Source organism: Haematobia irritans, chromosome 2 (assembly GCF_050003625.1).
Source record: "Haematobia irritans isolate KBUSLIRL chromosome 2, ASM5000362v1, whole genome shotgun sequence".
NCBI lineage: Eukaryota > Metazoa > Arthropoda > Insecta > Diptera > Muscidae > Haematobia > Haematobia irritans.
In genome coordinates, this window is record NC_134398.1 from 137,933,940 (window position 1) to 137,949,335 (window position 15,396).

The 15,396-nt window shown below is 34.1% G+C and overlaps 1 protein-coding gene across 1 annotated transcript; it reads right to left on the reverse strand.

The window, feature by feature from the left end:
* Nucleotides 1-1,710: 1,710 nt before the first annotated feature.
* Nucleotides 1,711-11,558, reverse strand: LOC142226310 (phospholipase A1 2-like). Its single transcript, XM_075296233.1, has 3 exons — nucleotides 11,154-11,558; nucleotides 10,705-11,095; nucleotides 1,711-2,569 (listed from the first exon to the last, which is right to left on the reverse strand). Exons 1-3 carry the CDS (start codon nucleotides 11,203-11,205, stop codon nucleotides 1,843-1,845), a joined length of 1,170 nt encoding a protein of 389 aa, XP_075152348.1. The 5' UTR covers nucleotides 11,206-11,558; the 3' UTR covers nucleotides 1,711-1,842.
* Nucleotides 11,559-15,396: the final 3,838 nt, after the last annotated feature.

Sequence of the window (15,396 nt, forward strand, 5' to 3'; positions counted from 1 at the left end):
CCCCTCTAGCTAAGATGTACTTCAGTTTTCTATAGAAATATAATTTTAGCCAAATTTCCTATAGAAATAAAATTTTAATAAAATTTTTTATAGAAATTTTTATTAAAATTTTCTATAGAAATTAAATTTTGGGAAAATTGTCTATAGAAATAAAATTTTTGATAAAATTTTCTATAGAAATAAACAGAATAAAAGAGCTCTTTTATTATTTATCATAGACCTCATATGGACTAACTTTAAAAGATATGTTCAAAATAAAACTATACCTCACCATCGGCAACTGTAAGCACAACACAAGTAATTCGATTATGAATCGAATCCATGTTGGAGGGTCCATAGGATTCGCCCTGACGAACTGACAGCCATATATACTTATTATTAGCTAAGAAACTGTTTTGTGCTTACATATTGCCCCAATGTACAGATTAGGAGACACGTAGAGTTACCAGTTTTAATACAATATTTAAATGAAGAAGATGGCCTGCACATTGAAGAGAAACATGGCGTTTGTTTGCTTTATTTAATGGAGTAGAACTGGGCCGAACTACCCAGTGAAAGAGGCATCGGAAGTGGTGCGAAATTGGGGAATTAACATGGGCTTGTCATAGGACGGATTTCCACCATTTCAACGGCCGTTGCACTGAATTTAAGGTATGATCCGAATTTTATGTGTGAACTAAAAAATTCTGTGATATTTTGTCAAATAAATAATTTTTATCATTTTTATACCCTCCACCATAGGATGGGGGTATATTAACTTTGTCATTCCCTTTGTAACACATCGAAATATTGTTCTAAGACCCCATAAAGTATATATATTCTGGGTCGTGGTGAAATTCTAAGTCGATCCAAGCATGTCCGTCCGTCCGTTCGTCTGTTGAAATCACGCTAACTTCCGAACGAAACAAGCTATCGACTTGAAACTTGGCACAAATAGTTTTTATTGATGCACCCTCAGATTTGGCTTTCGAAGCCTCTAACAGAAGCATATTTCAGCCGATCCGGCTGAAATTGGGTACGTGGTGTTGGTATATGGTTTCTAAATAAAATTTCATTTCTATAGAAAATTTTGTCAAAACTTTATTTCTATAGAAAATTTTGTGAAAATTTTATTTCTATAAAAAAATTTGTTAAAATTTTATTTCTATAGAAAATTTTGTCAACATTTCATTTCTATAGAAAATTTTGTCAAACTGAATTATATATGTATTTAATCGATCTTTTTTTATTTTATTTAATATATACAACTTAAGTAATTCGATTGTGGATGACAGTGTTTAGAAGAAGTTTCTACGCAATCCATGGTGGAGGGTACATAAGCTTCGGTCTGGCCGATCTTACGGCCGTACATACTTGTTTATGATTTGTATGAAACGTTGGACCTCAAATATTTCCAAAAATTTGCATTGAAAAACTAGGTTTAAATTACCCATTAAAAATGTGAAAAAAAACGCGTGTTATAAAAAATTGAATTACAAGAACTTCGTGTGTAATTAAAATAAAGAATAAAGTTGTATCTTTAGAACGATTTTCAAAAATTTTTGCTGGGTACTTCATACCTTCTGGAACGCAAAAGACTTTTATGAGATGGTAGTATGGTAAGAAATAAGGTACCTATTTTTTCAGCCCATGCAATGATCAACGATTGTTTCAAGGCCAATTTTGAAAGCATGAGTTCTAATATAAAAATTAAAAAAAAAAAAAAACAAATTAATGTTAATTAAATTTATTAAAAATAATTTAAAAATTTATTAAAAATTGCCCTTCAGTCTCTTTTAATTTCAAGCACAAATCCCACTTTGGCATAATTTCACATTGTTCCCAATATTCACTGTAAATGTTTCACATATCATTCATAGAAATTTTCCCCAAAGCATATGGAGGCTTGGCACGTGTTTTAACATAAAACAATCCCGCCTTTGGTTGTGATGGTTCACCACCCATTCGATATTCTCTGGCATCCATACTATCACAATCCCATTTGGGTTTTCGACTTCGACAGCGTATGCCCCAAAATCCTTTGTCCGATATTATAGATTCGGCAAACATTCGATAGGCCCGTATATGAGAGCAACCAACGTAATAGCATTTTCTTTGATAATTTCCATAATTTGGATAGAATGTGGCATTTCCTGTGGGTTCTAGGAAACCCAAATTGCGACTTGTCTGTATACTCTCGACATACTTTGCATCTGTGGGATCTATACGAAATTCGGTGGGACGTCTACGAAATTTTGGTCCAGCTGGATCTAAAGCGAATATAGTGTTATAACGTTTAGGCCAACTTCGTTTTCCTGCTGCTCCAGCAATTTGAGCACCCAGAGAATGACCAATTAAGTAAATGTCATTATAGTTAACTTTGCCTCTTTCATACAAAAATTGAGTAAATCTTGCCAAATATGCTCCAAAAGCTTCGATAAGTCGCACCACTCGAAAGTAATTGATATTCGCAGCATTGGCACTCCAATCGGCAACTATGACATTATAATCGCCTCTCTTGAGATAGGCATTTTTAACATCTAAATTGAAGGAACCACGTGATTGACTCATCCAACCATGAATGATGATCCTGGAAAGAGAAAATGGTAGTGTTCATTAAGAATTTTTATTTTTTTTGAGTTAGCTCAGAAGCGTCTGAATCGATAGGAACTAATTATTCTGTATCAATTTACTTTATAGTGTTACAAAAAAACTTAATTTTGTGATTAAAATTAAGTACCTCAATAAGTATACTTGCTTGGAGACGGGGAACCTTGGGATTTCCCGCTTGTCTTAATCTTAACATAAGGCGAAAAGGAATGTTCAGCTTTTGGTATGTGGCCAGAAAATTATCTATTTCTTTTTAAATTAACTCATGCAATTTACTTGCAAAACATGTAAAATACCATCCAAATCTGTCCAGATTTAGATATAACTCCCATATATATGTATCACCTCACCACACCCAGAGAAGGAATATGATCACCTCAAACATGTTTTAAGAGCAAAATGTTATTTTTGGGTGGTGACCATGTAACATGGTTTTCGCAACCATGTTATTTTCTCGGAAATCATGTATCTCATTTCGGCAAGCAGGTTATATTTGACGAGAAAATAACATTTTAGTGACAAACATGTTACACGGTCACCATACAAAAATAACATTTTGCTCTTGAAACATGTTTGAGGTGATCATAGTCCTTCTCTGCGTGCAGCAAAAAAAACGGAAGTTGTTCCACAAATGGATTTTGTTTTTCACTTCCGATGCAGTAATTTTGGAGAAATTCACAAACATATCTTTTAAAGCGCATTCCGGGATCTCCTATCGATCTCTTTCCACTTCTGATGCTGTCCTTTTCGATAAGTATTAGAAAGTACACAATTAGGTTATTTTAGGTGAAAATTTAAGTTTTGGACAATTAAATTTTACAAAAAAGAATATAATATTAACAAGTATATACGGCCGTAAGTTCGGCCAGGCTGAATCTTATGTACCCTCCACCACGGATTGGGTAGAAACTTCTACGAAAGACTGTCATCCACAAATTTAAACTCACTCGGATGAAATTTACTCCTCCAAGAGGCTCCAAAACCAAATCTCGGGATCGGTTTATATGGGGGCTATAAATGATTATGGACTGATATGGACCACTTTTGGTATGGTTGTTAAATATCATATACTACCACCACGTACCAAATTTCAACCAGATCGGATGAATTTTGCTTCTCCAAAAGGCACCGGAGGTCAAATCTGGCGACCGATTTATATGGGAGCTATATATAATTATGGACTGATAGGAACCAATTCCTGCATGGTTGTTGGATACCATATACTAACATCACGTACCAAATTTCATCCGAATGGGAAGAATTTTGCTCTTCCAAGGTGATCCGGACGTCAAATCTGGGCCGGAACGGATGAAATTTGCTTCTCTTAGAGGCTCCACAAGCCAAATCGGGGGATCGGTTTATATGGGGGCTATATATAATTATGAACCGATGTGAACCAATTTTTGCATGGTTGTTAGAGACCATATACTAACACCATGTACCAAATTTCAGGCGGATCGGATGAAATTTGCTTTTCGTAGAGGCTCCGAAAGCCAAATTTGGGGGTCCGTTTATATGGGGGCTATACGTAAAAGTGGACCGATATGCCCCTATGCAATACCATCCGACCTACATCAATAACAACTACTTGTGCCAATTTTCAAGCCGGTAGCTTATTTCGTTCGGAAGTTAGAGTGATTTCAACAGACGGACGGACGGACGGACATGCTCAGATCGACTCAGAATTTCACCACGTCCCAGAATATAAATATATACTTTATAGGGTCTTAGATCAATATTTCGATGTGTTACAAACGGAATTAACCTTGTCATTCCGTTTCCCCCCATCCTATGGTGGAGGGTATAAAAAGTAAAAAAATAATAAAAATAACATTACAAAATTCATCTCGGCTGGAATTTGAACCTGTGCCTTTTGAATTTTTCACTTCCAATGAAGTTTGTTTTGAGAAAGTTTTACAAATTATGATATGTTTTAATTTTGGTTCATTTTTAAGGGAAAATTTGTATATTTACAAAAAAATATACGCAAAAAATAACAAAATAAAAATGATGTTAACATAAAACAAGTCAAGAAAGTCTAAAGTCGGGCTGGTTCGACAATATTAAACCCACATTTTTGATACTATATCAAATCCGTCAAATGTGTTGGATACATACATTTAAATCTGACTTCTGTTAGACTTCTACAAAATCTACAGAGTTAAAATTTAAGTCGGTTAAAGCACTGCACTCAAAAAAAAAAAGTTTAATGGGATTCAAAGATTTTGACCTTCCTTTAAGGATTTTAGTTTTGATTCCGAGCCAAAGATGCGGCTTCTTTAAAATAAAGACATTTTTTAGGGATCTCCCTGGCTTTAAATCTAGGATCGATAAATGTAAAATTGGATACAGATCTCATTCATCGAATTTTTATTCTCTGTTTGCGATATATTAATAAAGGTATTCATGTACAAACAAATTCCAGTTTCAAAATCCAAATTATGCCAAGTACTTCAAAGTAAAAACTGGTTTCTTAATGCTAAAAAAACTTTAAACAAAGATGCAAACCCTTAAAATAAGTCTTATCCTATATTTGAAGCAGTTTTATCTTAAATTTGAAAATGCAATATGTCAGTCGAGTTAAAGACGATTTCTTTAAATTAAAAATGTTTTTCTTTATTTTAAGAAACATTTGCCTTACTTCAAAGATCTACAACTTCAACAGAGGGACGCAAAATTTCAAGATTTGTGTCCTAAATTTAATGAAAAAAATTTTTGAAGCAAGGATTATAAACTTTCTATTAATTAAAATGCCATTATTTTAAAGAATATTGTCCTTAGCATTGCGTAAATTTCGAGTCCTAAAATTTAAGTTGCATAATATTCCATATTAGGTCAATATTTTCTTCAGTGTGGGGTTCAACAAAATGTTAGTAAAAACAAGTTGGGCGGGGCCGACAATATTATAGCAGGTTGGCTGATAAGTCCCCGGTCTGACACATAGATGGCGTCGCTACACTGAAAAAAAGCATACTCATTTCCAAAGATTTTGTCTTTACTTTAAAAAATTTGGTATAGATTCCGAGCCAAAGAAGCGGAGAATACAAGTAAGGATACTTTTAAGATACAATTCTCTTTTAAATTTAGGTTTCGTGTACTTGCTTCTAGGAAGCAAATTTTAATTTTTCGCTTTCTCAGCTTTTTTTCTTCATATGCTATCAAAGTCCTTTAAAAACGAGTTAACGGCAACTTTATTTTCCAAATTAGGACTCGACTTCCAGTATAAATTATGCTATGTTTGAAGTAAAAAACTACTTTAAAATAAAGTTTTGAAAAACATGTCCTATATTTGAACGATTTTTTGCTTTGTAGTCAAGATGCAAAAAGACAACAAATTTAAAGACAATTTCATTAAATTTAAAGAATTTTTCTGAATTATTAAAGTCAAGTTGACCTTAGCCTATAAATTTTTTCTTTCATGTTAAGATACACATTTTTAAGTCAAATCACTTAATTATAAGGACAATACGACTTCATTGAAAAGTTTATCGACTTTTGGACAAGGAAAATAACTTTATTTTAGAGAAATCCGTCTTCTATGCTAAGCAAAATTTGTATTCGTATTTTAAAGACATGAAATCTTTAACCTCACGACAATATTTTTTTTCAGTGTAGTATTAAATGCATATTATTTTTATATTTTATATAGTACCAACCTTCAAATGATTTATATCAAAATTTGACGTCTCAAAGTCAATTAGTTTGTGAGATAGAGCGTCTTTTGTGAAGCAACTTTTGTTCTTGTCAAAAAATGGAAAAAAGGAATTTCGTGTTTTCGTGGCAGCAAAAACTAGGCTTGATAATGAGTTTCCGGACTCTGCTCCAGGGAAATCAACAATAATTGATTGGTATGCAAAATTCAAGCGTGGTGAAATTAGCACGGAGGACGGTGACCGCAGTGGACGCCCGAAAGAGGTGGTTACCGACGAAAACATCAAAAAAATGATTTTGAATGACCGTAAAATGAAGTTGGTCGAGATAGCAGAGGCAGAGATATCAAAGGAATGTGTTGGTCATATCATTCATCAATATTTGGATATGCGGAAGCTCTGTGCAAAATGGGTGCCGCGCGAGCTCACATTTGACCAAAAACAACAACGTGTTGATGATTCTGAGCGGTGTTTGCAGCTGTTAACTCGTAGTACACCCGAGTTTTTCCGTCGATATGTGACAATGGATGAAGCATGGCTCAATCACTACACTCCTGAGTCCAATCGACAGTCGGCTGTGTGGACAGCGACCGTCTCCGAAGCGTGGAAAGACTCAAAAGTCCGCTGGCAAAGTAATGGACTGGAAAAACCATCAACAGTGACTATTATATGGCATTATTGGAGTGTTTGAAGGTCGAAATCGCGGCAAAACGGCCCCATATGAAGAAGAACAATGTGTTGTTCCACCAAGACAAGGCGTCGTGCCACAAGTCATTGAGAACGACGGCAAAAATTCATGAATTGGGCTTCGAATTGCTTCCCCACCCACCGTATTCTCCAGATCTGGCCCCAGCGACTTTTTCTTGTTCTTAGACCTCAAAAGGATGCTCGCAGGGAAAAAATTTGGCTGCAGTGAAGAGGTGATCGCCGAAACTGAGGCCTATTTTGAGGCAAAACCGAAGGAGTACTACCAAAATGATATCAAACAAGTAAGGAAAGTCTAAAGTCGGGCGGGGCCGACTATATTATACCCTGCACCACTTTGTAGATCTAAATTTTCGATACCATATCACATCCGTCAAATGTGTTGGGGGCTATATATAAAGGTTTGTCCCAAATACATACATTTAAATATCACTCGATTTGGACAGAATTTGATAGACTTTTACAAAATCTATAGACTCAAAATTTAAGTTGGCTAATGCACTAGGGTGGAACACAATTTTGTAAAAAAATATGGGAAACATTTAAATCTGACGCAATTTTAAGGAAACTTCGCAAAAGTTTATTTATGATTTATCGCTCGATACATATGTGTTAGAAGTCAAGGAAAATTAGAGTCATTTTTACAACTTTTCGACTAAGCAGTGGCGATTTAACAAGGAAAATGTTGATATTTTTACCATTTTTGTCGAAATCAGAAAAAACATATATATGGGAGCTATATCTAAATCTGAATCGATGTCAACCAAATTTGGCACGCATAGCTACAATGCTAATTCTACTCCCTGTGCAAAATTTCAACTAAATCGGAGTTAAAAATTGGCCTCTGTTGTCATATGAGTGTAAATCGGGCGAAAGCTATATATGGGAGATATATCTAAATCTGAACCGATTTCAACCAAATTTGGCACGCATAGTTACAATGCTAATTCTACTCCCTATGCAATATTTCAACTAAATCGGAGCACAAAATTGGCCTCTGTGGGCAAATGAGAGTAAATCGGGCGAAAGCTATATATGGGAGCTATATCTATATCTGAACCGATTTGGATGATATTTTGCAAGTTTTTCGAGACTCGTAAAATATTCGGATGTACGGAATTTGAGGAAGATCGGTTGATATATACGCCAATTATGACCAAATCGGTGAAAAATATGTATGGCAGCTATATCTAAATCTGAACCGATTTTTTCCAAAATCAATAGGGATCGTCTCTGAGCCGGAACAGGACACTATACCAAATTTTAGGACAATCGGACTAAAACTGCAAGCTGTACTTTGCACACAAAAATACACCAACAGACAGACAGACAGACGGACAGACAGACGGACGGACAGACAGACGGACATCGCTAAATCGACTCAGAATTTAATTCTAAGACGATCGGTATACTAAACGGTGGGCCTCAGACTTTTCCTTCGTGGCGTTACATACAAATGCACAAACCCTGTACCACAGTAGTGGTGAAGGGTATAATAACCACTTGTGAGATTTGAAACTTTGTTCTTTATTATACCCTCCACCATAGGATGGGGTATATTAACTTTGTCATTCCGTTTGTAACGAAATATTACTCTAAGACCCCATAAAGTATATATATTCTGGGTCGTGGTGAAATTCTGAGTCGATCTGAGCATGTCCGTCCGTCTGTTGAAATCACGCTAACTTCCGAACGAAACAAGCTATCGACGTGAAACTTGGTACAAGTAGTTGTTCTTGATGTAGGTCAGATGGTATTGCAAATGGGCTATATCGGTCCACTTTTACTTATAGCCCCCATATAAACGGACCCCCAAATTTGGCTTGCAGATCCTCTAAGAGAAGCAAATTTCATCCGAAATTTGGTACATGGTGTTAGTATATGGTCTCTAACAACCATGCAAAAATTGGTCCACATCGGTCCATAATTATATATAGCCCCCATATAAACCGATCACCCCGATTTGGCTTGCGGAGCCAAATCCGATCTGGCTGAAAGTTTGTACATGGTGTTGGTATATAGTCTCTAACAACCATGCACAAATTGGTCCACATCGGTCCATAATTATATATAGCCCCCATATAAACCGATCCCCAGATTTGACCTCCGGAGCCTCGTGGAAGAGCAAAATCAACCGATTCGGTTGAAATTTGGTATGCAAAATTTTTCGAAATCGATCCATAATTATATATAGCCCCCATATAAACCGATCCCCAGATTTGACCTCCGGACCCCCTTGGAAGAGCAAAATTCATCCGATTCGGTTGAAATTTGGTACGTGATGTTAGTACATGATATTTAACAACCATGCCAAAAGTGGTCCATATCAGTCCATTATCATATATAGCCCCCATATAAACCGATCCCGAGATTTGGTTTTGGAGCCACATGGAGGAGCAAATTTCATCCGAGTCCGTTGAAATTTGGTACATTGTGCTAGAATATGGCCGTTAACAACCATGCCTAACTCTCAGATAAATAGATCCCCAATCACACAAAAATATGTCTATATCAGGTTCATAATTGTATATAGCCCACATATAAGCGACCCCCATATTTCAATTCTGGCTATCTAAGTACCGTGCAAAAGTCCATATCGATTCGTAATTATTTGTAGACTTAACCAAACATACCTTTTTTGTCTAATATATACCACGTATGGACTAACTCAAAATTTAGAAAACGATGTTAAGAAGTTTTAAGATATCTTGCCATCGGTAAGTATTACCATAACGCAAGTAATTTGATTGTGGATGACAGTCTTTCGCAGAAGTTTCTACGCAATCCATGGTGGAGTGTACATAAGGTTCGGCCTGGCCGAACTTACAGCCGTATATACTTCTTTATTTACCAATGTTACTCAAATTTCAAATGTTGATGTATTAGCCGATCGTTGTTAGATTTGTCCGATTTTCACAAATTTGAATTTATACACCCAAAAAAAAAGTGACCCCACCGTGGAAGAAAATGTAGGTTTATTTTAGAAAATTTTAACTAAAATAGTTTTCTAATTGCAACATGTTACAAATAAGTTAATACTTTTTGTCAAATTGAAGAAAATTTTTTAAAAATAATTAATTTTTTTCTGTTGTTTAAGAAAATTTCATATGTTGGAAGAAAAAATTGGATTTAAAAATTGTTAAAATGTCTTTAGCGCTGTACGAAGTTCGAGACAGGTACAATTTGTGTAAAATTTACTCATTTGAGAGACTTATGAACTCAATTTAAGCAAACTTCTGCCATTTTAGGAAAATATGAACTATTTTATTTTTTAGTAAAATTGTGCACTATATTTGTATACAACTTTTTTTTCTTATTTTTAGTTCACGTCATTAAAGTTAGCGAAAAATTATTCAAATAAGGAACATTTACTCATATTGTGCAAAATTTAACTAAAATTAACTAATCTTCATGAACTAAAATAAAGTTCAGTTGGCATTAGAGTCGCTTTTTTTCTGGTTGTACCCATACACCCGAGCTGTACTTTGCACACAAAAATACATGAGCAGATAGACGGACATCCCTAAATCGAGTCAAAATTTAATTCTAAGGCGATCGGTATACTAAAGGATTGGTCTACATCTAGTGCTTCTTGGCGTTATATACAAATTCACAAACGTATTAGTTGTGAAGGGTATAAAAATAGTTGAAAATTGAATTAATCAATTTCACTTCGTTTGAGCGCGGCCAAATTCAGCTGTGTTTTTGTTGACTAATTTACCAACTATGTATTGTGGTGTCAACAATGTTAAATACATACCTAGTAGGATGTGATGCATTGAGTCCGGAAGTATAAATTGAGTCATCATCCATATTGATTTCACGACCGCAATCTGGAAAATTTCGCTTAAACAAATAGAAATTCATTTGCAACTTAGGCATGGCAAATGGTACAAGATTACGGAAAAATTTCCTCAAAAATGAAAAATCCAAATATTTTTTTAATCCACGAGGTTTACTCAAATACTGATCACATTTATTCCATTCATGAAAATCAGCATCATCATCCTCATCGGGGAAATGGACTCTCTCATGAACGCCTGGTTCTCGCAATTCACTTAGACCATATGAGGCAACATCACCATCATCATAATGATCATTATAGTCATTATGATAATCAATTTCCCTAGCATCATTACAGGCCAAAGATACTGGAAATTATGGAGGATATTTATATTTTTTTAAATTGCACTTTTAAAAACAACTTACAATTTTTTGCTTTTAAACACAAAAGAATTAACAATGCATGCAATAATTTCATAATTTTTATATTGTTTAGATTTTAGTTTTCAAATATCGGTTAATGAGTCACTTTTAAGAATCTTTAATAACATCCGCTTTTACACTTCGTAAGGGGGGTTTTTCCAATCTAAGTCAGACTCAATTATTGACTGTATATTAATTAATTATTTTTTTTACAATAAAAACCAATTGTATTGCACTTTGTGGTCTTATATTTCTTGTGTTATTAATTGACTTTGATTTATTGCATTTTTTCGTATTTCGTAAGCTATCACTGCCTATTATTAAACGAGCGCTTTGTATAAATTTTTGGATTTTCTTCTTAAAAAATAAACCCGCAAAACACCGCTTCGAAGTGCACTTGATGCTCGACCTAAGTATTCTGTTCACCTGTCCAAGATGCATTAATGACTTTTATATGTCCATTTGTTCTTTCTCGAGTCTAGCTTGAATAAATGCATCAAACATGTTATGGGGTTTTTAGCCTTTTTTGTTTGCTAAAGCTCCATATACAGTTTGTGTGATACCATGCGATTACTAATTTGTTACTAACATTTAATGTTGATGAATTATTATGCGTCTTTGTTGTTGTTATTTAATTGCAATTAGTATGCGTTCTATTTGCAACAGTGCCTTTGTTGAGCATTAAAAGTGTCAAATTTTTGATTGATTTAGAATTGCAAATGAAAACAAACGAAATGAAATGAAATTTAAAAAATAAAATAAGGTATGAGACATTTCTTCCTAGGTAGATTTCAATAAAGCGATCTATGAATTTTGTTGTTTATCATCTTTTGTAATACTGATCTGTGACGGCAAAAATGTATATGTTTGGGGTAGGTTGGGTTAGATTATTGCAGCAGCCTGAACTATCTGCTTCATATTCTATTATTCATAACAAGTATATACGGCCTTAAGTTCGGCCAGGCCGAATCTTATGTACCCTCCACCATGGATTGCGTAGAAACTTCTACTAAAGACTGTCATCCACTACCGAATTATTTGAGTTGTGGTAAAACTTGCCGATGGCAAGGTATCTTAAAACTTGTTAACATTAGTCCACGCGGTGTATATATTAGACAAACAAGTAAGTAAAGTAGAAAGTCGGGCGGGGCCGACTATATCATACCCTAAACCACTCTTACTGAATTAGTAATCATAAGCATTTGTGGGGTTACATTGATATAGGTATGGGAGATAAACCGCAGTTGCATATTTAAGAAAATTAAGGGGTACATATTTATGGGTGCTTTGTCTCAATGTGACTATAGTTCATAGTCAGTGTTGCCAGGGAAAATGTTCGGTTTACCCTACAAGGACAAAAAAAGTTCCCTACATTCCCATACATTCTCAAACAATTTTCCCTACAATATTTTTCGTTAAATTAAAACAAATTTTACAAAACAAAGTACTTTATTATCTTAAAACATGAAAATGCAACGTATATAACCTAGAAAATAAATTTGTCTTGCCTCCACGGTTGCCACAGTTGGTAGAATTCTACCAAAAATAGTAATTTTTATACCCTCCACCATAGGATGGGGATATCCCCCCATCCGTTTGTAACACATCGAAATATTGCTCTAAGACCCCATAAAGTATATATATTCTGGGTCGTGGTGAAATTCTGAGTCGATCTGAGCATGTACGTCCGTCCGTCCGTCCGTGTGTTGAAATCACGCTAACTTCCGAACGAAACAAGTTATCGACTTGAAACTTGGCACAAGTAGGTGTTATTGATGTTGGTAGGATGGTATTGCAAATGGGCCATATCGGTCCACTTTTACGTATAGCCCACATATAAACGGACCGCCAAATTTGGCTTGCGATTGCTCTAAGAGAAGCAAATTTCATCCGATCCGGCTGAAATTTGGTACATGGTGTTAGTATATGGTCTCTAATGACCATGCATATCGGTCTATAATTATATATAGCCCCCATATAAGCCGATCCCCAGATTTGAACTCCGGAGCCTCTTAGAGGAGCAAAATTCATCCGATCCGGTTGAAATTTGGTACGTGGTGTTAGTATATGGTCTCTAACAACCATGTAAGAATTGGTCCATATCGGTCCATAATTATATATAGCCCCCATATAAATCGATATATAAATCGATCCCCAGATTTGTACTCCGGAGCCTCTTGGAGGAGCAAAATTCATCCGATCCGGTTGAAATTTGCAACGTGGTGTTAGTATACACTGAAAAAAAGCATGCCCGTTTCCAAAGATTTTATCTTTACTTTAAAAATTTTGGTATTGATTCCGAGCCAAAGACGCGGAGAATACAAGTAAGGATACTTTTAAGACACAATTCTCTTTTAAATTTGGGTTTTGTGTATTTGCTTCTAGGAAGCAAATTTTAATTTTTCGCTTTTTCAGCTTTTTTCTTTATATGCTATCAAAGTCCTTTAAAAACGAGTTAACAACAACTTAATTTTCCAAATTAAGACTCGACTTCCAGTAAAAATTATGGTATGTTTCTAGTAAAAAACGTCTTTAAAATAAAGTGTTGAAAAACATATCCTATATTTTGAACGATTTTTTGCTTTGTAGTCAAGATGCAAAAAGTCAACAAATTTAAAGACAATTTCATTAAATTTAAAGAATTTTTCTGAATTATTAAAGTCAAGTTGACCTTAGCCCAAACATTTTTTCTTTCATGTTATGATACCCATTTTTAAGTGAAATCACTTAATTATAAGGACAAGACGTCTTCATTGAAAAGTTTATCGACTTTTGGACAAGGAAAATAACTTTAGATTAGAGAAATGCGTCTTCTATGCTAAGCAAATTTTGCATTCGTATTTTAAAGGCATGAAATCTTTGACCTCACGACAATATTTTTTTCAGTGTAAGGCCGCTAATAACCATGCCAAAATTGGTCCATATCGGTCCAAAAATAATCTACCAAAATTTTATTTTTATAGAAAACATTGTCAAAATTTTATTTCTATAGAAAATTTTGTCAAAATTTTATTTCTATAGAAAATTATGTCAAAATTTTATTTCTATAGAAAATTTTGTCAACATTTTATTTCTATAGAAAATTTTGTCAAAATTTTATTTCTAACGAAAATTTTGTCAAAATTTTATTTCTATAGTAAATTTTTTCCAAATTTTATTTCTATAGAAAATTTTTTCCAAATTTTACTTCTATAGAAAATGTTGTCAAAATTTTATTTGTATAGAAACTTTAAACTTAATTATATACGTATTTAATCGGCCTTTTTTAGTTTAATATATGGACTATGTGGTATATATTACGGTGTTAGGAAGTTTTAAGATACCTTACCATCGGCAAGTGTTACCGCAATCCAAGTAATTCGATTGTGGATGACAGTCTTCAGTAGAAGTTTCTACGCAATCCATGGTGGAGGGTACATAAGCTTCGGCCTGGCCGAACTTACGGCCGTATATACTTCTTTTGTTAAATCTATATAAAAAAAAAATTTGGAAAAAATTTCTATAAACAAATTTTTGTGAGAAATTTTTCTATAGAAATAAAATTTTGACAATAAATTCTATAGAAATAAAATGTTGAGAAAAAATTCCATAGAAATAAAATTTTGAGAAAATTTTTTATAGAAATAATGTTTTGAAAAAAATTGCTATAGAAATACAATTTTGACAAAAATTTCTATAGAAATAAAATGTTGACAAAATTTTCTACAGGAATAAAGTTTTGACAAAAATTTCTATAGAAATATTTGTTTGGTAGATTTGTGGTAATCTTCAAATTTTGTTAGATTTTTTTTGCACTAGTGGTAAATGTTGTTAAAGATCAAACCTTGCCGGCTTCTAATTTCCTCCTCTAGAGCCAAATGTAAAAACTATTACAAATTGTGTTGAGTGAAAATGTACCTACATTGTGGCCCTACGTCCCTACAAGACGCTAAATATTAGAAAAACCCTATATATAGGGAATTTCCCCTACTTCTAGCAACACTGGCTGTAGTTGATATTGCACCTACGGAGTTAGTATGACACTAATATTGAGCCTATTATTAAAAAAAAAGAGAAAATCGTTCAATTAGTGTGGGTAATAAATCCAAATTTGTAAAAATCGAGCAATGTATTCATACGATCGGCCAGTACATCAAAATTTGAAATTTGAGTAACATTGGTTAATAAATAAGAGTACTATGGCCAAATTTGGGAAAATCGAGCGATGCATATATATGGAAGCTATATCTAAATCAGAACCAATTTG

Bases quoted from the DNA above. Each gene is read 5' to 3' on its own strand.
- LOC142226310 (XM_075296233.1), bottom strand. From the start codon at position 11,205: ATGAAATTATTGCATGCATTGTTAATTCTTTTGTGTTTAAAAGCAAAA. The intron at 11,096-11,153 runs GTAAGTTGTTTT...CATAATTTCCAG, and splicing joins GTGTTTAAAAGCAAAAAATT to TATCTTTGGCCTGTAATGAT. The intron at 2,570-10,704 runs GTATGTATTTAA...TTCTCTTTCCAG, and splicing joins AATGCATCACATCCTACTAG to GATCATCATTCATGGTTGGA.